The 23,764-nt window shown below is 30.0% G+C and overlaps 2 protein-coding genes across 2 annotated transcripts; both read left to right on the top strand.

The window, feature by feature from the left end:
- Positions 1 to 17,221: 17,221 nt before the first annotated feature.
- Positions 17,222 to 17,671, top strand: LOC121208991 (uncharacterized). The gene has a single exon (XM_041079783.1). It carries the CDS (start codon positions 17,250 to 17,252, stop codon positions 17,490 to 17,492), a length of 243 nt encoding a protein of 80 aa, XP_040935717.1. The 5' UTR covers positions 17,222 to 17,249; the 3' UTR covers positions 17,493 to 17,671.
- A 2,657-nt stretch (positions 17,672 to 20,328) lies between these two features.
- On the top strand, positions 20,329 to 23,253 carry LOC121208975 (probable glycosyltransferase At5g03795). The gene is made up of 5 exons (XM_041079782.1): positions 20,329 to 21,099; positions 21,187 to 21,473; positions 21,651 to 21,883; positions 22,720 to 22,877; positions 23,003 to 23,253. Exons 1-5 carry the CDS (start codon positions 20,548 to 20,550, stop codon positions 23,102 to 23,104), a joined length of 1,332 nt encoding a protein of 443 aa, XP_040935716.1. The 5' UTR covers positions 20,329 to 20,547; the 3' UTR covers positions 23,105 to 23,253.
- The last annotated feature ends 511 nt before the right edge of the window (positions 23,254 to 23,764 follow it).

Raw genomic sequence — 23,764 nt, 5'->3', positions numbered from 1 at the left:
TTTCATTGTGGTTGTTGCAGTTATTGCAAAAATGTCAACTTTTGTTGTCAGTTCTGCTCATATTTTGTTTCTTGCCATTATCATCAGGTTTAGGTCAACATTTAAAAGAATATATTGATTTTTCAATTATTTCAAACTAGATGATGTTCAGTTAAATCATGACACCAACTTAATCAAAGATTCTATTAGTAATGTGTATATATATTGCCTCTTCTATTCATAACCAAAACATTTGTTGATGTTGTAATGATATGTAGAGCGATAAAATTTATAGCATTTTGGATATAATTATTTTTATTTTTAAAAAACAAATATATTATTATATTATTTTGAAGTTTTTCATTAATTTAAATATAAAATATTTAATTTTATATTATAAAAATAATTATAATTTTTTTTTAAAAATACAGTTTTTAAACTTATGAAACACAAATTAGCCAACTATATTTCAGTAATAACCAAACTAAATTTAACAAAAATCAAATCAAAATCAAATTAAACATTATGCTTCAAATCAATTATCAATATTTTTTTGGGTAAATTGTACTCAAGGTCACTTAACTATTAGTAAGTTTATGTTTTGGTCATTTAACTTCAAAAAGTTACAAAATAATCACTAAACTATACAAAAGTTTTCATTTAACTCACTAAGTTATTAAGTTTTTTTTTTAAACCTAGTTAGGGATTTCCAAGTAATGATTTGATGACTAGTAAGATGGATTAATACCTATCAACAAGTAGAACATACATTAGATTCAAATCAATCTAACAGTCAATGTCAGAAATTGAAGAAAAATGTTGTATGGATTTTAGTTCACATATTCGTGACATTCAAAACTTTTTCGTAAAAAAATTAAAATTATACAAGAGAAAAGAAAGAAAAGTTTTTAATCGGTGCAAATAATACAAATAGAGATAACCACATAACTATTATTTTAACAGTTCAATAGCTTAAATGAAAATTTTTAAATATTGTAATTTATTAAAATTAAACTGCTAAGACCTAAATTTACTATAATTTAACTAATATGGGTGCAATTTCCTTTTTCTTTTTTTTTTTAAAAAAAATTCTTGCTCAGTCTTACTGATATGCCATATTGGAAATTGACAGTCCACCAAAAAGGGGGGGGGAAGGAAAGTATTTTTGTTGTCGTAAGTAATGATTATAAACCAGCAGTTTTGTCTTGTACCCAGAACATAAAATAATAATAAAAAAACAAATTAGGTGTTGATTGCCATAATCAAAGAAAAAGTAAAACCAGATATGTTTCATATTCATATTCCTACTCTTTTTTGAAAGAATATTAACGTACAAATTGTTTGTCATTCAGAGATAAATATTCCCCGGAAACATTGATGGAATCCATTAATTGATGACTACTTTTGACGAATGAGGAATTTAAGGTGAGGAGGTACTAAAAGATTTTTCATTGCAGTTAAATAATGCTCAATTAGTATTATTCAGTCTGATTGTTATGGTAGCAATTAAAAGAATATAAATTTGAGTGTGTTTATACATAAATTTTTTTCATTTCAAGGATTAATGATGAGTAATGATTAAAAATAGATATTTTGTCAAAAAAAAAAGAAACCAATAAGTATTAAACATAAGTTGAGTTTATATATCGCATTCACGTCATGCATAATTACTTAAATTTAGTTTAGTTTGAAATATGGATATCAAAATTTGTCAAAACATATTTATATTTGTAAAGGTTAATTCAAACTCATTTAGATTGTTCTTTTTCCAATTGAGACTTAACTCGATTGATATGGATATTTTAGCCAATATAAGAAGATGTAGATTCTAATTTTTTAAATATAAATTATTTAAGTTTTTTTATATATATTTAGCAATATTTTTAGAACCAAATTGATGATCACATCAATCAAGTCATCAATTTCTTACCTGATTGATCCAAAAAAAATTAGGGAAAATTTAAAAAATAAAAAATTATAAACACAAATAAATGACAATAATGACATAAACGTCAATTATTCACTTTGATTTAAGTTATTTTTTCTTTTTTTTCTTATTTTCAATAATTTTTTAGTATTTGTATGGGTTGGACCGGTTGTGTTTTTTTTTTCTGAATTTGGCCATCAATTTCCACTAAAAATATTTTTTTAAAACAGTTCACAGTTTACGATTCAATCCTAATTATGAGCGATTTACTCTAAATTTAGTCTATTCTTTTTGTTTGGGCTCGTATATTGATCAGTTCCTGATTCGATCAAATTGTCTGAACAATCCAATTTTATTTGCACAATATTAAAATTAACATTATAATATTTTATATTTAATATATAATATAAATTACATTATATATAAAATAAAAAAATAATAAATTATGAAATTGAAAAAGGTGTTGAGTGGGACTTATGCTTTGAATTTTAAAATCTAAGCTGACCATAATTTAAATATATATTTTTTTAAATATTCATTTTTTAAATTTAATATTTTATCTAAAACCACTTAAATATCAAACTAATCATTAAATTTAGATATATAACCTGAGCTTAAAAAGAGAAATCATCTATAGTTTGATTTTTGGTGCCCATTTGGATCCTTAAATTGGGGAGGGTAAGAGAAATATAAAAAAATTTGGCAAAGCCATCATGAAGAGGGTTTCAACTTTCAACCATTGAATAGCCCTTGAGATAGGGATAGGTTTCAATTTGACCTAATTTTTTAAGGTTGAATTTTTGGAATAATCGAGTTTAGGTGAATTGCTTGGAGGTAAATTTGTCTCAACCGTTCCAAGACATTTACAAAAATGTTCCTAATATATTTAATGTTTTTGCTTTCAATATATATATATATATATATCTAAACTAAAATTAATAATATTATTTGCTTCAAATAAAAATGGTTTAAGCATGTAAAAAGCCCTCAAATTTTTTCAAAAAAAATCAATTAAGCCCCTCCTTTTTTTGCACTCAATTAGATACTTGAACTTTCAAAATGCATCAAAAAGGCCCTCAAACTTTCTCAAAAAAGCAATTAAGCCCCTGTTTCTTCTTCTTCTTCTTCTTTTTCTTCTTCTTCTTTTGCACTCAATTGGGTATTTGGACTATCAAAATGCATTAAAAGGACCCTCAAACTTTTTCAAAAAATGCAATTAAGCCCCTACTCCTTTTTTGCAATAATTGGGTACTTGGACATCCCAATGCATCAAAAAGGCTTGGGGCGAATCTAGAGGGGTTGACAAGAGCCCTGGCCCCCCTACAATGGAAAATTTTTCATTTAGGCCATTTATAATTTATAAAATTTTAAATTAGTAATTGTAAAATTGCACTTTGCCCCCCAAAACTCATAAAAAATTTGATTTAATATTCTAAAAATTATAAAGATATAGGCTATTAGAATGCCAAAATTGCATTTTTACTATCATAAAAATATATAATTTAATTCTACCCCAAAAAAATTTTTCTAACTTCACCCTTGACCCCCCTAACTCACATTTTTGGATCTGCCACTGAAAAAGGTCCTTTGACCATTAACTTTAACGGTTGACCATTAAAGTTAACTGCCCCTAATTTTTTCAATTAAAGTCACCACGTGTCACAATCATGAAGTGACATGTGGCAAAAAATGATAAAAAAGTAAAAATCAATAAAAAATATTATATTTTAATAAAAATATAAGTTTTATTAAAATTTTATTAAAAATAGTACAAAAATTATAAAAAAAATTGTAAAATTTTATAAAAATCATAAAAAATATAAAATATATAGAAATGTAGAAAAAAATTATAAAATTTTATAAAGTCGTAAGAAAATTAGAAAAAATGAAAAGAAATACAAAATTCATAAAAAATTATAAAACTTATCATACCAAAAAAAGCATTTTATAATTTTTCTAAACGATCAAATTGCTCTTTTAGTGGCGGATCCAGAAATACAACTTAGGGGGCAAGGGCAAAGTTAGAAATATTTTGGGGGCTGAATTAAATTATATATTTTTATTATAGTAAAAATGTAATTTCATCATTTTAATAGTCTATATCTTTATAACTTTTAGAACATTAAATCAAACTTTTATCATTTGCGGGGGTCAAAGTGTAATTTTACCTTTGCTAATTTAAAATTTTATAAATTATAAAGGGCCTAAATGGAAAATTTCTTATTTTAGGATGGGTCGAGGTCCCCGCCAGTCCCCTAGATCCACCCATAGCCTTTTTGATGCATTTTGGTAATTCAAGTATCCAATTGAGTGCAAAAAAAAAGAGGCTTAATTGTTTTTTTTGAAAAGTTTGAGGGCATTTTTGATGCATTTTGGTAGTTCAAGTACCTAATTGAGTGAAAAAAAGTAGGGTTTAATTGCTTTTTTTTTTTGGAAAAAGTTTTAGGGTCTTTTTTTTAAACATTTTGAAAGTTCAAATACCTAATTGAGTGCAACAAAAAAATAGGGGCTTAATTACCATTTTTGAAAAAGTTTGAGGGCTTTTTACACTCTCAAGCCAATAAAAAATTAAAACAATTAAACTAAATTTGGGTTGGAGTCAGATCTCCTATTAAATTCCGAGTTCGAGGTAGATTTTTTTCTTAAAAATTGAGGTCAAGGTGAATTGGTCAAGCTTTGGGTCAGGGCTAGAACAGGAGAAAATTTGCCTTACCACGCTCCGTTGCCATACCTATTCAAAATCAATTTTGTGGTTGAATCAATCAAGTCATCGGTTCGTCGATCTAATCGGTTTGAAAAATCTAGTTGGTTTGATTAAATAAATTTTTATAAATTAAAAAAAATGAAAACACATTTAAAAAAATAATAAATCATGTTCAACTACTTGTTTCAATTGGATTTTTGTCAAATCCATACTGGTTTTCAAATCAACCGATCTAATAGCTTTCTTCATAACAATACCTCAATCTATTTCTAATCTAATCAATCTGGTCAAATAATCCAATCTAATTCAAACAAAATTGGGTATCCACAATTTCGTTTTAGTTTATGTATAAAAAATAATCAATCCATGGGATAGTTTTAATATATGGGCCTGATAGTTGAATTAAGTAAGTGGAGGTTTGCTATTGGTTGGGTTTATAAGTCCATTGGGTCTAACAGTTATAATGCACATAGAAACAAGTGTCGGAGTTTAGGGCCAATTTTCACAAACACTAAACTCTTTGGACATATCCTCTAGTAAATGTGTCAACTTTGAGTTCCTGAACTACAATGCTGAATGTCAAAAACACAATAATATATGGCCCACTATTAACAATTATATATATATATAATTTGCCCCGTCTATATAACATCATTTCATTACAACAGTTAAATTTTTTGTAGGTATAATTTTTTATGTTTTATTTTAAATATTTATAACAGTTATTCGCTTATAACAGTAACAACAATAGTTATGAAATATTTTATTTATTAAATAAAAATGATCTTAATTAAAATATTATTTAATAAAATATTCATATTTTACATGAAAAAATTATTAATCATTTTTTATTAAATGAAAATAATCTTCAATGAGTGAAATTAAAAATATCAATGCAATAAACTATTAAGTTCCCTTATTAAATATTTTGCTATGAATTTAAAAGATTATAAATTTATAAATTGATTACTTGAATTTAATAACTCATAATAAATTAATTAGTTTAATTTAATAACTCGTCCCGATTAATTGAATTTATCATATTTATAAATTTTATTTTCAATCATGTGAAAGAATATAAAATAAAATATGTATAAAAACAATAATTTTGTTGATTTAATTCCTATATTTTTTAATACAATTTTCACTTTCTTTATTTGATGAAAAATCATGATATAAAATTTATTGTAGGTTTATTATAATTATCCCTATATGATAACATACTATTATAGATGTATAATACTTAGTTCGCAAAATTTTGATAGATAATATATAAGTGGCAATGGTTACGTGGTTGAGAAAGGTATAGACTCAATTGTATTAAACAATAGAACATGTTACATGCAATAACAACATATCACAATCTAATTTTTTATTGTACAGAAAGCAACTATAAGTTTAAAGTATTGAGGTAGAAATTGGAGAAGGAAGGTTGATTTTTTTTAATATTTTAAATAACTTGAATTATAATTCATTATTAAAAGTATAGAATTGAATAATTAATTAAGTAATTGGATTCATTAATAGTGGACGAGAATGATTGGTCGGTCCAAATATTGAGGTACTTGTTAGTTTCTCTTATTATGGGGATTGATTCAAATTAATTTCTTTACTATTAAATGGATCAATTTAATCTCTATATGAGTAAAAAAATAAAATAAGATAAATTTTTAATAGAGTATATATTTATTAATTAAAAAATAATATGATTTTTTTAAAAAAATATAGTTCAACTCCAAAAAAAGTGTTTGATTAATAAAACCATAAAAGCTTTAAAAAATATTATTTTTAGCAAACAATAAATAACATTTAAACAATAATGGTTATCTTTATTAACTTTAAACACTCATCCAGTGTGCAAGACAGCTCATCAAATACCCTAATGGAGTTTTCGAGCCAAAACTCGGTTCTCTCGGGATCATCATCCACATTAGCTCTGAAATCTTCAACACCGTACTTTCGGATCTTATCTACTAGGGGCTTGTTCATTCTTGCAAATTCCATACCTTGTGGAGCTACGAGAACTAGTCGAGGAATAGGTGGGGGTGGACGAGGTTGGGCATTCGAATTTGTTCGAACAAACTCCGTATACCACTCGTTCATCATGTGGAGAAAGGCTTCCCTAGCCCTTTCTCCCTGACCAACAGTTGGAGGTCTACTATCAGACAGCGCTGCCCCTTGAGCGGGAGTTGGCGTATTACTTTCAATGTCATCAATTTCAGCTCGATTGGGATCCATTTACTATATGAAAACACAATTTAAAATTGCCAGGAGTCATCACACTATCATAGTTCATTTATGGCATGTATAGTTAGACTCTAACACACATTACGTTAGTCCGAGAATCGACTAAACCGTAGCTCTGATACCACTAAATGTAACACTCCTTACCTGTATTCGACCCTGGAACAAGGTCGAGGCATTACCGGACTTATATACAAGCAATCATAAGAAACCGAGACTTAAATTTCCATCCAAATTTAAAACTTTTCACATACATTTATATCGTCCCTAAAATGAACTTACAAGGCCCAAAACATGCATTGGAAGCGGTTCGGGACTAAACTGAGAACTTCAAAAAATTTAACAACACTTAGAAAATTTGTCACTAAACAGGGGTCACACACCCGTATGGGCAGGTCGTATGGTCACACATGTTTGTGTCCCGACCCCTTGTAACTCTCTGACTTGTAACTCATGACCAAATTGAGCTCACACAGCCAAGTCACACGTCTGTGTGCTAGGCAGTGTGGAAAATTAATTTTCATAAAATAGGTGCAGACTTCACATGGCTAGGGCACATGCCTGAGTTCAAGGCTGTGTCGTCCACACGGCTGAGACACACGCTCGTGTCTCTACTCATGCGCTCAATTCTGAGCATTTTGTTTTGCAACAATTAAGGTGCAGGGGACATCGGCCGGAACACAAGCCCATGGGGCAAGCTTTGTGTCACACACAGCCTAGACACACGCCTGTGTGTCTACCCGTGTGGACAAAAATAAGGCTATTTACGAAGTCATTTTGTCACCCTTCCGTGCACATACCTACGCAACAACATACAACACCAATCCAAGCACATACAACCAAGTCAGCCATAACCAAAACATCAACCCCTCATTCACATATTAACATTTATCATACACAAACTTTACACACATATCAATTCAAAACATGAAAATTCCCACATCCATGAAAAGCATCATCATATATACATATACCAATATTAGCCAATTTCAAATTGGCCATTTACAAGATGAATTACTAACCAATATAGGCCAACACATTAGGCCAATTCAATCATGACGCATAATAAAATGACCAAGTTCCTATACATGCCATAACTTAAATTCATTGGTACCCAAAATAATAAGTTGATAGTGTGAGTGGATCTCCGACAGTCTCCAATCCTCGAGCTAACTTGGTAACACTATAAGACAAGGGAAAAGAAAGGAGAATAAGCTAAATAGCTTAGTAAGTTCCTATGCAAATAATAATCATCATAACGAAACATTTAACATACAATTAACATGATAATAATTGGCATAAATATTATTAAGATCTTATAATCATAACTTACTCAATCATAACCTTATCGAGGGTTCATCACATAACGAACTCATTGTGTATGAGTTTTACGTACATATCTGAGTCATCTCGAATTGGATTTACATACAATTCATTTTTGACATACTTGTTAAATTACCCATTGAACCACTTGGAATACTAAAGGATACTCGGGAGTCCCGTACATATGGTACCAAACTAATGTCATATCCCAAATATGGTCTTACATGTAATCTCGTATCGATACCAATAGCCCAACTATCGTCTTACACGAAGTCTCATATCGATGCCATATCCCATATATGGTCTTACACGTAATCTCAGTAACCTTAATGTCATGACATTTGTATCCTAACTATTCCTAAGGTTCAATCGAAATTTCACGCTTGTTGAAACTTTGTCGAATACGTCCAAGGGTCAATCACAATTCATATAATAATAAAGCATTTAAAACATAATTAAAACAATGCATTATTTACATACGAACTTATCTCGGTACAAAAATAGTATAAATGGGACCTAATCGTTAAACACTTTGTTTTTCCCTCGATCTAGGTCCGAACCTCGTTTCTCTTGATGTATAATAACAAATTTAACTCATTTAATATTCATATTTTTCAATTCAGCCCAAAAATTACACTATTTCAAAAATTACATTTTTACCCCTTAACTTTGACATTTTTACACTTTGGTCCCTAGGCTTGTAAAATGAAATGGATTCAATTTCTTCAATTCCCAAGCCTAGCTGAACCTCTTTCATGCTTATAACAGCCCACATTTTCCATTCTTTCATATTTTTACTACTCATTTTATAACTTTTTACAAATAGGTCCTTTTAAGCATTTTCATCGAAAATCACTTAGTAAAAGTCGTTTAATAAACATCAAACTTGCATAATCTACCATTAAACATCAAAATACACACATCTTTAACATGGTTCAAACCCTATACCTTAATCATTTCTCAAATTAGTGGTAGAAATAAGTAGATCGAGTGATAACGACTTCAAAAACGTAAAGAGTATTAAAAACGGAACAAGAACGAACTTACAATCAAGCTTGAAAGTTGGAAAAACCATAGATATGTCATCCTTCTAAATTTCGGCACAAGGGAGAGAAGATGGACAAGATTTTGGCTTGATTTTTGGCTTTTTATTCATTTAATTACTAAATGACCAAAATGCCCCCAACTTAAACCATAAAATTTCTCTTACCTTATGTCCATATTTGTCCACTAACTTAAAAAATGGTCTAATTACCATCTAAGGACCTTCAATTTAAAATTCCATAGCAATTAGACACCTCTAACATATAGAACTCAAGTTTTGCACTCTTTGCAATTTAGCCCTTTTAACTAAATTGAGTGCTCAAACGTTAAAATTTTCGAACGAATTTTTCAAAGAATCATTTCATAAAACTTTAGACCATAAAAATATAATAAAAATAAGTTTTACTATGTCGAATTTGTGGTCCCAAAACCACTGTTCTAACTGGGCCCAAAATCAGGCTGTTACAAACATCGAGGATAAATAATTCTTTCTAGTAATATCAAGAGCCACAAATTTAAGTTTTGCAAGGTTTGACATTGATGATACAACTACAACGCAAATTTAATATAAGCACAAGTAGTCCCTTAACAAACTTTCAAGCATAACATAACAAAAGAGTACTCAGGTGATTACAACAATTTAGTCACAAAATAAATTATAAGTAATTTGGCTATGTTAGAAGTTTTAACAAATTATGGGTTAGTGGAACTTTTAACAATGCAAACATACATTGATCCAAACTAACAAAAATTGCAAGACTGTTGGATTTAAGTGTTCGTGCTCATAATGTATTATAGAACAAGAATAATATATAAAAGATAGATATGAGAATAGAGGGATTTCTATTGCATTCTATTATTTTAAATCATCAGCAGCAACAGTATATTTCTATATATATTAGACTCCTCATTTTTCTAATACATAAATAGGAAAGGGGTTACAAAGAGATGAAAGATGAAGAGTTAAGAAAGATGAAAGATAAAAGGTGAAAGATTTATTATAATGAACATCCACTTAATAGCATTCATAACAGTTATTATTATTACTATATTTGACATATTAAATAAACATATCATGTTATTATATCTTATTATAATAATCACCAAATGAGAACAAAAAAATTCTACCCCTTTTATTTAGGGTGTTCAAATTTCGATTAAAACCGAATTAACCAATCAAATTGAACTAATTCAGTTAATCGATCTAATTCGGTTGGAGGCTGGTTAGTAGTTTTTTGAAAGTTTAATTATCGATTAATTCGGTTCAGAATCAGGCAATTAAAAGAATTAACCGAACTTTCAAAAAACTAATATTAAAATATTATATATATTAGGCTTAGCTAGCGCACCCAAGCCCCAACCACCAGCCCACCCAATAAACCCAATCCAATATTAAAAATCCATAACCTACTAACCCTAATCCAATAACCTTAACCCAACCTGAAAATCCCTAACCAAAAATAAAAAATAACACAAAAATCCCTAATCCTATAACCCTAAATCTATAAATTGAAACTCATTCCCATTTATCTTCATTCTTCATCGTCAATTCATGGAGATTTGTTTCTTTGAGCAAAAGAGAGAGGAAGATCTTATATAAACAAAACCAGTTTGATGTGTCTAATATAAACAATAACCCATCATCATTCATACACCGTTATCTCTCTCAATTTCCCTTTTATTTTATATTTTATTTCATCTTGCTTGTTTGCATTTTTCTACAAACAAAACACACTTTTATCTCTCTAATGACACCCCCTTGCTTTGCTTCTTTCCAGACTTTGGTCCCTTTTTCTATTTATTTTTCTGGGTTTTGTTTATTTTTTCAAAGTGATATATTGTTTGGTGATTAAATATTAAGTGATCTAAAAAACATAAAAACTTCGATTAATTCAATTAACCGACCAAATTAATCGAAATAATTCAATTCGATTAACGGTTAAAGGTTTAAAAATTCGATTAATTTAGTTAATACTAGTTCAGTTCAATTAACCGGTTGAACATCCCTACTTGTACTTGGTCCGATTTGTACCCCACTAATATTAGTGATTCACTTGTAAGATTAACTTTATGTTTTATTTTTATGTTAACACTGTGAAAAAAAAAATTCCTCCTAAAGTTTCATTTACTTTTATTATCGAAAAATATGTTTCTTTTAACTTGTGGGAATTTGTTGAGATTCAAAGTTTTTAGTTTTGAATTTCAAAAACTCAACCAAATTTGCCTATTTCTATACCTTTTTCCTTTTACAAGCCCACACATTTAGTGGAGCCTTTACATTCATGAGATTGTTACTTAAAATTACAGTCTGAACATCTGATTAAATGGATTGAAAATTTGACAATACTGATGTTTTATATTAATCAAGCAATTACTAAAATTATTGAAAAAAACTTAATCAGAAAAGGGTTCAAATTAACGGTAATCCAAAAAGAGTAGGCATGTTTCAAATAAAGAAACTTAAGGGCACGTTTGGTTCGCTGTATTGGATTAGAGGCGTATTGGATTAGAGGTGTATTGGGATTAGAGGTGTATTGGATTAGAGGTGTAATAGCTAATCCACTGTTTGGTTGAATGTAATGGAATAGAGGCGTAATAGTAATCTTGTGTTTGGTTGAATGGAATAGAGGTGTAATAGCATAATAGAAAAAACTAAAATGACTAGAATACCCTTAGCATAAATTTGTTTTGGTAAATGATTATTGTTATTGTTATTTAAATTATAATAAGATTTTTATTATCAATAATAAATAATTTAATCATATTTAAACATAATTATTATTAAATATATTTTAATTAAAATATATAATTTAATAAAATTCTTAATAATTAATATTCTTATATTAATTTACTGAAATCATAATATATGATACTGTAAAATATAAATTAACATAATTATTATTAAATATATTTTAATTAAAATATATAATTTAATGAAATTCTTAATAATTAATATTCTTATATTAATTTACTGAAATCATAATATATGATACTGTAAAATATAAATTAACATAATTATTATTAAATATATTTTAATTAAACTATATAATTTAATAAAATTCTTAATAATTAATATTCTTATATTAATTTGCTGAAATCATAATATATGATACTGTAAAATATAAATTAACATAATTATTATTAAATATATTTTAATTAAAATATATAATTTAATGAAATTCTTAATAATTAATATTCTTATATTAATTTACTGAAATCATAATATATGATACTGTAAAATATAAATTAACATAATTATTATTAAATATATTTTAATTAAACTATATAATTTAAAAAAATTCTTAATAATTAATATTCTTATATTAATTTACTCAAATCATAATATATGATACTGTAAAATATAAATTAACATAATTATTATTAAATATATTTTAATTAAACTATATAATTTAAAAAAATTCTTAATAATTAATGTTCTTATATTAATTTACTCAAATCATAATATATGATACTGTAAAATATAAATTAACATAATTATTATTAAATATATTTTAATTAAACTATATAATTTAAAAAAATTCTTAATAATTAATATTCTTATATTAATTTACTCAAATCATAATATATGATACTGTAAAATATAAATTAACATAATTATTATTAAATATATAACTTGAAAATTATATTCTGCATAAACATAATTAACTTATACTAAGAAAAAGTTAGATGAAAATGAAATTGTACATCATAATCAATATGTTCAAAAGTTTTACAACATCAAAAAGTTTGAACATTGATATTTAATGGTGAGAAAGAAATCTTCTGACCCATTCCAATCGGGCAACAGAAGGTAAACTGAAGAAAACGATCATTTGAGTTGGATGATCGGGAATTTTACTCAAAGCATATACCGCTGATCGTCGGTTAAACCTTCAATTGACCATAAGGCTGAATATAAATTTGAAGCTTTCTCTTCCATCTTTTCTTCAGACTTCTGCTGAACTACCACCTCGGAGGCAATACTCATACTGATTCTATCGCCAACGGCCTGGATTTTTTCCCCCAACAAGGTGGCAGCCTCCTCAAATGAAGCATACACATTATCACGAGCATCATATTTCTTTTTTCTCTTGTTTGAAGATGAGGAACCCCCTTGATCTCTATCTCCTCGCGGATCCATACCGGAAACATCCATGTCGTCTAAAGAGACGTCAGCTTCGCAGTCATAGAATGTGTTTCTCTCTTCATTCATATCTGTAGTACAATCATCCTCAGCATGTATTTCTTCAAGAACATCAGCAGCTGTTTGAGCGTCTTTCCCAGTCGCCCGATCTCTTGCGTATATGGCAGTAAGCTGGTTGTAGTAAGGGAAAGAACGATGTCTGAACTGAGAGGCTTCTTTGTGACTCTGAAAAAAATGAGGAAATCATATTAGTTATAAGTTTTGTAAAAAAGCAAATAAATACTTGAAATACATTTTACCTTAACATAGGATTCCCAAACTGCATCTTCAGCAACAACGAGCTGCCTATGCTCGTCCCAACCAAAACCGCTGTTGTTTTGACCATTAAGCATGTCGTAGACGACTGACCATTCCCTTTTTAAGCACCTAATCCGAGATTCAATATTTGGTCTCGCCTTCAACATTGCTCCTGGTAAAGCCTTTTCTAGCATTTTCTCTAGCTCGTTCAAATAACCGGCTTTGAATCCGGTATCAGCATTAAATGTTCCTACATTGTGCAAATCCACCATGCAAGAAACCAAGGCTGCATCCTCTTTTGGAACCCATTTTCTCTTGCTTCCTCGAGAAGCTTGAGAAGAAGCACCCGTTGGTGGAACACCTGACATATTGTTCTTAAGAAAAAAAAACAAATTAACATTATTTACTATTTTGAATATCATGAATCAAAAGGTGAACAATTTATAATATTATATCGGTAGTTCAATACTAAATTTAAATTTATAACACATGCTGAATGAAAAGATAATTAAATTATAATTCAACAAAGTTTAGTACAATACAGAATTTTAATCAAAGACCACCAAAGTTTCATAAACTAGATACATAAAATAACATCAACTTATCAATTCAAACTCAATTTGTCCCTAAACCTAACTAATTTCTAGATGTTTGCCATTCATCGAACATTTGGTTGGCTAGTTCCATCCTCCAAGTTGCCCAAGCATCCGATGGATGAATATTTGTGATATTCGGTTCATCGTCATCCACCACATTAGTAGGTAATCCTTCTCCCACCTCCGCTTCAATGGGATCAATACTCATATGGGTTCGAATAAAATTATGGAGCAAACAACATGCAATAATAATTCTATTGTGCACCCTTACAGGATAAAACGATGGACTTCTAAGTATTCCCCATCTAAGTTTTAATAAGCCAAAGCATCTTTCAATGACATTACGTGCTGAGGCATGTTTCATATTAAAAAACTCTTGCGGAGAACTTGGCTGATAACCCTGACGCCACTCGTTCAAATGATATCGCTGTCCTCTAAATGGTGCAAGAAATCCCTCACAATTTGTGTATCCAGCATCAACTAGATAATAACAACCTATAAAATAATTTTTTAAAAAATGATTAATTCAGCAAACAAAGTTTGATCTCAATGAATAATTCAAATTCCTCTAACTATACACTATACCACGAGGAACTTTTAGTCCATATCTTCTACTAATGGCATCTCGAAGCACCCGTCCATCGGCAACTGAACCTTCCCAACCAGGAAGAACATAAACAAATTGCATCTCAGGTGTACAAACACCTAGCATATTTGTTGCTATGTCACCTTTTCGGGTTCGATATCTAGGTTTATCAACTGTTGGCACCCTAATCTTGATGTGGGTTCCATCAAGAGCACCTAAGCAATTCTATATCACATGATATAAAACCTTGAGTTAGAATAATCATGTCATTTTTAGTCAACTAAATGTCGTACAAGCTATATATAAAACTCAGTCTAATACCTTAAACCATTTCCACCTTGTGTCAGAAGAATCGGCTGTAATTGGCTCCGGCTTTTTAAATAAGACATCTTGTAAGCGTATGACAGCATTTAAAACACTATGAAAAGCTCTGCTTACAGTTTCCCCGGACCTTCTAAAGTGATGCTTGATTACTCGATTTTTCAGGTGATGGGATATGATATGTAAAAACATTGCTACTTGCTCATCAACAAGCATGTTTCTTGACGACTTCAATCCCCCTATCGATTCTAACATCTCACATAGTTTAAAAAAGACAGTTCTATTCATCCTAACTTGTTCAATACAAGTCTCATCACTAGCATATACAAGCCTTTTCACATAATCCCGTTTTGCATAAAAATCTAAGGTATAAGACCTAATCCTTGGTCTATAAGTCTGTAGGCTAAGGCTGGCACCCATTCTAAATAAGAACCAAATCGCAATTCTACAGATTTCCAACCATAGTGTCAATGCAATACCAATTCTTCTACGCCTCTCACGTAGTGCAATTAAAGGCAGACGGGCCATTACTGCACCATATTAAAATTAGAACACACAATCAATAAAACCTCGACACTTGAAAACAAACTGAACTATTATTAGTGCCATTGCTATCAAAGAAAGTATTTGAAATTTTATTGGATTAGAGGTGCTTTCGCTTAATAGTACTTTACGAAATTAGTTGATTGTATCAATCATACATATTTATTTATATTTTATATTTTTATTTAAAAATAATTTATTAGTTTATTTTGCAATTTCAGTCTCATCCAAACCTTTAAAATATTACTTTACGAATTTAGTTGATTGTATCAGTCATACAATGTGGTCAGTATTTTTCTGTAAAGGAAAAAGAAATTTTCTTTCATATTCATCTTATTTATAATGTGTGACTTGTCATATAAAATAATTGTAATTAATGATATGCATTTTAATTGACATAAGGTGTCAACGTTTGTATTTTTTTAGTTTTATCATTTTTTAGTTAATCGACACATTTAATTTTATATAAATTTGGATAAAAATAGACAAAGTTCGTGTAAACCGATTGAATCAACTTAATCAACACATTTAATTTTATCGATTTCAGTTAAATCAATTAAAATAAGTTAAATCAGTTTTTACTCAATTAATGAAATTCATAATCGAACCAGCCGGTTAATTTATTTTTAATAATTTATAATATGCAATAAAAATATAAAAAATATATATATTAAACCTAACTCAATTACATCCTGTTGAGTAATCAATAAAATTTGAGGTGGACCAGTTATTAAATTTTATTAATGAAATAATTTAATTACATTAATTTATTCTTATTAACTGCAACATATTTTATTTATTTTATGATAAAAGAAAAAGAAAAGATTAGTCTCATAGAAATAATTAACATATGCTACAATAGAGACCAGAGATTTATCAGATTAGTCCACTATACAGTTGAGTTTTTGATCTTTTTGTTTTGTTTTTTGATACAGACACCAGAGATTTATCAACTGTAAACGTGCAAGAAATTATATTTATTACAAGCACATATGCATAAACAATATGTTAGATTCGTAAGAAGCACAAAACATAGTGAAACATAGCCTAAAATCAATCTCATTGAAAAGAATATATCCTTACGAGGAAAAAGGAACCTATAATTCAACAAGCAGTTATGTTCAAATTGAGATAAAAAGATCAATAAAGCATACAAAATCAAAAGTAACAAATCAAATGTGAAGTGATTCTTACTTTGAAATTTTCCAAAGCAAACCGACTGTCAGGTGGTCTATTTCCTTTGTTGTATTTTCCAGTAAGCACTCCAGAAGCAAGCGGACTCCAACCTCTCAGCTACTCCCCATGCTTCCGCAATCTGTTGTGCAGACCACTCACTGCAATACCAAAAGAAAATGCATACCCTTATCAATTACATAATTCATTGCCCTCACAGTCTCCTCAATTGGAGTCTGTGTGTCTAGCCTTCCCCCAAATATAAAAGTGATGTATTCATGTCAAGTTTCCTGAAAAATAAAACTCCTAGAATTTAACAATGTAAGACTCCCAAAAATTGATCAGAGAAAGTAAAAGGTAAATAAACAATGTCAGGGGCACAAGGAGCATTGCCCAAGGAGTCGAAGACGGCAACGATATATGAATCAATACAAGGAGGAGAGAATAAGAGCAGAACGGAGCTGAGGTCCAAGGAGGATGAGGGTGGCATTCAGGTTGATAGGCTGGAGGACAAGGTGAAAGATCCTACTGGCGAAGGTGGCCCTATCTTTGGCTCTCCCTCTCCCAACAACGATGACAACCAAGACTTGGGCATTATTGGCACAGCCTAGGCCTACCTTGCTTCATTTAGCTACCCTTCCCTACCTACCAACCTACTGCTATCTCCTTTTACATGTCTTATATAGTAAGATGTAATATATATATATATATACACACGTATGCTCCTACATGTAATAACACAAAGATGTTGTTTTTCTTACTTTCTTTTTTAAATAAATGTATACACTAGTGCTCTGCAGTGGTATGGTGTGTTTTGTTGATGTACCAATGATTCAAATTAATTAATCTGCGTTGAAAAGAATGATTTGGTGTTTATCATGGCGTGGGGGGGGTTAACACTTCAGGATTACATAGTGTTGGTTAAAATATGTCTATAGTGATTGTATTTTTTGAAAATTTCAAAGTAGGAAATTTAATTTATAGTGGTTGTATTTTTTAAAAATTTTATAGTGGGAATTTAATTCTGTGAAGAATAAGTTTTATTATAAAAATCATGTTTAATTTTTTATTTCAAAATCAAGTTTAAGAATTGGAGAAGTATAGGGACATTTTAACCCAAAGTGTTTTCAATTCAGTGGTTGCCATTCACTTCGCAGAATTGGCAAACTCACATAAATGGTTATTGTTTCTTGTAATAAAATATAAACACAGCATTTCAAGAGAACGATTTTGGTTTTCTCTTCCACGTTTTAAATTACATGTACATGTAATTAGATGTAACTTAATCAGGCAGCAGACATGAAACACCAAACAGCAAATAGAAGCTAGTATGTAACTTAATCAGGCAGCAGAATGTAACTTAATCAGGCAGCAGACATGAAACACCAAAGAGCAAAGAGCAAATAGAAGTTATTTCAACAGACAACTGTGAAGGATACAAGATAGAATCAAAATGCAGGAGAATTCAAAATTTATCCCAAAAAACCCTAATTTCAACAGACAAAACCCACCATAGTTGAAGAACACAATTCTGTTTTTTGTCGACAAAACAATCATGAGAAAGAAAATTAAAAATCCAAATTAAGTAAAAAAAGAGAAGAAACACTTGCCGCTTCTGTTGATGTTGGCGAAAGATGCCAAGATGCCAAGATGAAAGTCGGCGAAAGATCTGAGCGGGTGGAGGTTTGGTTCACTGGCAACTTCTGTTGATGTTGGGAGGGAGAGGGAGAGAGTGGGGGTGGAGATCGATTTCGGCTGGGAAGGGTAAAACAGACACCGATTAGCTGATCCTTGCTTTTGGAAGGGATTGGGAATCGGTGTTAAAGCAGAGAAAATATGGATTACATCCGTAACGTAATAGGAGTGTATTAAGGCAATACACTGAACCAAACATGAGTTTATGTGGGGCCCACCGATTAGGGGTGTATTGGCATAGCCAATACATCCAACCAAACATGCTCTAAAAGAATTACCATCAGTACCGATAGTATCAAGAGTAGAACTTGAAGTGAAACATGACTGACAATAGGCTTCTCCAACATAAGCACTAGTTATAACTCAACACTAAGATCCCTACGTACCTTCGACTTTCTCCAAATCCGTACATGGTGATCTTCTATCGCCTTTTAACTTGATGATCAGCCAACACCAGCATTACCCATTCACTCTCCTCAATATAATTGGTATAAAAAATAGTGAGCATTCTTTTAAAAAAATAAGGTTGATTGAATCGGTAAAATTGATTCGGGTATCAGTTTAGAAAAGTGTATTAAATCAGTTGTTATAGATTAGTTGAATCACATTTTTAATATTTTTATTTTTTATGAATTTTTTTAATAATTTATTTAATAAAATTGATTGAACTGATCGAATCGGTAAAATAAATGAACTGGCAGCATAATTAATCTGAAAATATTTAAAAAAAATGTGTATTATTTTTTATACAAAATTTAAACTATTTGTAATAACCTTTTAAGAGGGTAATTCCTTTTACACAATTTCTAAATTATTCATAATTTTCCAATTCTTAACATAAAAGGTATCTCGTGCTTAATTGTGTTTTAGCTCATGATTTATAGATTGTTGTGTAACAACAACGATACCATTTGAGTTGAAATTTGAGAAATCCATTCAAGACCATTATTGATTTATAAATAAATTTATATTTTATAATAAGTAAATTAAATAAAAATAATATAAATTTTATAATATATAAACTTTATAAAAAATTATAAATTGTATAATAACTTTCATAACACTTTTTATAAATAAATTATGATAAAAAATCATAATTTTTTTTATGAATAATTATATTATTTTTATAATGTATAATATGGACACATAATTAAATTATATTTATACTCCTTAACCCATAAATTTTTATAAATAAATATATTATAATATTTTTATAATATATAAATTATTTTTTATAATAAACTTTTTAACCATAACCTTAAAAAATTTTTAAGATTTAAATAATATAATTTTTAGGATTATAATACAAGAAAATTTTTTGTCATAATGATCTCGAACACTTATACACGTTTATATTTATAATATAATTTTTTAGTATAAAAATATTTTTTTTTAAATTTGGCTTTGAGTGTCAATTCAGTATAACCTATCTTACCTAAATATACCATTTGTGTAATTACAAACGATTACTCCTAAATCTAATTACTAGATGGCTTTTCAAACACTACCTTAAATATTCTTAATTTGATATGTTTTTAGATTTAAATTTTATTTTACTCACGTTTACTTTCATTTTAATGCCGTACATATTTTATGTGTTACTATTAATTAATTTTAAATTATATTTTTTATTATTTATGATATATTATTTAAAAAAACTTTATATTTTAAATGCCTAATTTTTACCTGCATATGTAATAAATTTTTTAGTTTTTATAAAACACTCAAAAAGAAAAGAAAAAAAAACACTACATAGAATATTAGTATAAGAAAATAATAAATAATAATTTTTTAGTTTTATGGTCGGTACAGAGTACAGTTTTTTCAGGTCATAATTTTTTCCCCCTTCCATAATAGCTGATTCACTCAAGTCCGCCACCTCCACCGTACCGTCATCGTCACGCTAGAAAAAAAAGAAAGAAAGGTAAAGAAAAAATTCGCGTCGCCGGAATCCACCGCAAGTCACCGGCGATGATAGCCGGAAAGCCACCGTTACAGCAATCTCAGCTGTTTTCTTTGAAGGGATCCGTTCTCACTCTCTCTATTCTGACCCTAATTTCATTCACTTACTTCTCCTTCAAATCCCTTCGTCCTCCTCTTCCTTTCTCCCCACCCACTCCTCAGATCACTCTCCTCCCTTCCTCCGCCACCGCCACCGCCACCGCCACCGCCACGGGCACCAACACCACAACTCCTTCTCAGCCTCGTATCGTCGCCGAGAAAAAAGAAGGCAATGTCGGCGAAGAACAAGAAGACAACGACGACGATTTTTTTACCGATATTTATCACTCTCCGAAGCTTTTCAAGATGAATTTCGAAGAAATGGAGAAGAAATTCAAGATCTACATTTACCCCGACGGCGATCCGAAAACTTTCTACCAAACTCCCCGGAAACTGACCGGTAAATACGCCAGCGAAGGTTACTTTTTCCAGAATATTCGAGAGAGTCGGTTTCGTACGGAAGATCCAGATCAAGCTCACCTCTTCTTTATCCCAATCTCTTGTCACAAAATGCGCGGCAAGGTATACATTATCTTCCTCTTTTCTTTTCTTTTTTAAATTAGATCTACACAAATCAGAAACTTATTTTCATTGAAATTATTAATGCAGGGAACGTCGTATGAGAATATGACAATAATTGTTCAGAATTATCTAGATGGTTTGATAGCTAAATATCCTTATTGGAATAGAACACTAGGTGCCGATCATTTCTTCGTTACTTGTCATGATGTCGGTGTTCGTGCAACGGAAGGGGTTCCATTTCTTGTAAAGAACGCCATTCGTGTTGTTTGTTCTCCGAGCTATGATGTTGGGTTTATTCCACATAAAGATGTTGCTCTCCCTCAAGTTTTGCAGCCCTTTGCTCTTCCTGCTGGTGGAAATGATGTTGAAAATAGGTAGAACTGAAATCCTCTGTTTTTATATATGGATGTTAGATTCAATGCGTTGTTATTTTGTAGAATAGCTTGTATTCAGTGGTTATAAATACGCACTTGTTAGGGAAACCCTTCTGTTTTAATTGTTGGGAATATAAGTTTGTAGCTTCATGATGACTAAGAGGCATGTTTTTGTAGGACGTCGCTTGGTTTTTGGGCTGGTCATAGGAACTCGAAGATTAGGGTGATACTGGCTCGTGTGTGGGAGAATGATACTGAGCTTGACATTTCAAATAATAGAATAAGCAGGGCTACTGGACATTTAGTGTACCAGAAGAGGTTTTATAGAACTAAATTCTGCATATGCCCTGGTGGCTCCCAGGTCAACAGTGCTCGCATAACTGATTCAATCCATTATGGATGTGTTCCTGGTAAGCATTCTCAATTGTCGACTTCTTGTGATTGATACAATGAACAACGTTTTAAGAATTTCTATTTCATTTGTTTCTTTTGTTTGGTTAGTGGTTTATGTGGACTGCTAAGTTATAGGATATGCTAGCAATAATAGAAAGGACAATGCTAGAACTACAAATAAAAATAGGAGTGATTGTTTTTAAACAAAATACACAAACTGAATAAGCTTATCAAATTGGCTGTTAGCTATGCTTTAGAGGGGGCTATGAGACTCCAATTTCATGACATAGATTCCAGATGTACTGGTGACAGGATTGCTCTTAAAGGCTGGACATATGTAAGAAGGTGTGCTTCTTTTAGGCACCCCTTTGGAGTGCAGAAAAGCATTACATTTTTATTCGCATAAAAACCTGGGAATATGTCTGTTACTTTCAGAGGTAGTGTGAAACTTGGTAGCTTCCCAGCATAATCCAAGTCTGATGATTCTGTAGGCTGTCGCAAATTATGAGTCAGATTCAATCTTACCTAGTTTTCAGCAGCTTTAATATCTCCTGGATTTTAATTTTCTTAAGATTTGGACATAAGATTTTATCCATAACTATACCTTGACTGTATCATATCTATCAGAACATGAGATGCATCGTCTGTTATCAATAATTTATTCTGGGAAGATTTGTGAAACTTAAGAATTAGTTTGGAGTAATGGCTTTAGTATTTTCTACGGATCCTCATTTTGAGGCACAAGTTTTTGCACACTGCTGTGCATTTTTATTTTCCATGTCAACAGCTGAACCACAGAGAGAGAAATGATTAAAAATGTTTCCCTTAACCTATTTTGCTGCTTTTGTTGCAGTAATATTATCCAACTATTATGACCTGCCATTCAATGACATTCTCGATTGGCAAAAATTTGCTGTCATCCTTAAAGAGAGTGATGTTTACCAGCTGAAGCAGATCCTGAAGAGCATATCCCATGAGGAATTTGTTTCACTACATAACAACTTGGTTAAGGTAGTCGTCCTTTCTGCAATACTAGTTCTTTTTTTTCCTCACTAAAATCGAAGTTCATGTAAATAACAATTTGCAGCAGTACTCATTGATGAGAATTTCTGATGCTATTTTTCTTCTTTTACCAGGTTCAAAAGCATTTCCAATGGAATACACCGCCGGTAAAGTTCGATGCATTCCACATGGTTATTTATGAACTTTGGTTGCGCCACCACGTAATCAAATACTAAAATTTTGTTGATTTATTTAGTTAATGTAAGTTCTTCTTCACTTTTATATATGTTCAGAGGTTGATTTCTATTTTCTAACAACCAAAAGTTTGTATTTTATGTGCATACTGCTCAAAATTATTAAGTCCCAAAGATCAACTATTTGTTTATTCTTCCGATTACTCTTTTGCATTTTAGTACAGACTGCTTCACATTATATGCAGACATGATGAAAATAGATTTGGTTTTGTAAACAATGTTATTCAAACGCATGTATAACTCAAATTTAATTATGATTTTTTAGGTTAATGGCCAAAAAATAGTGATGTCTATGGTTATGGATTATATCTGGCAATTTATGTCATATTTCATGTTTGTGATGCTTTTTTATCATCATCATATTTAAAGTGTTCATTATAGAAAATATGGACATGAATGATTTTTGTTAAATAGGTTTTGACACAATTGTGTATTCTTGTCTATGTTTATGTGTTCATTTTTGTCATATAGTGTGTGTTTTGTTTTGGTTGTTTTATCTTAATCGTGAAACATTTATTAGATGGCATTCATTATTTTAAAATTCGAATATTATAAGAATAATTTTCAGTTGCTTTATATATATTAGAAATTGTGGGGTTGGATTGATATCTTTTGTTTTTAGGGCGAATATTTGGTATGATG

This window comes from Gossypium hirsutum, chromosome A02, assembly GCF_007990345.1.
Source record: "Gossypium hirsutum isolate 1008001.06 chromosome A02, Gossypium_hirsutum_v2.1, whole genome shotgun sequence".
Taxonomy (NCBI): Eukaryota; Viridiplantae; Streptophyta; class Magnoliopsida; order Malvales; family Malvaceae; genus Gossypium; species Gossypium hirsutum.
This window is presented reverse-complemented; position numbering and strand designations above follow the sequence as displayed.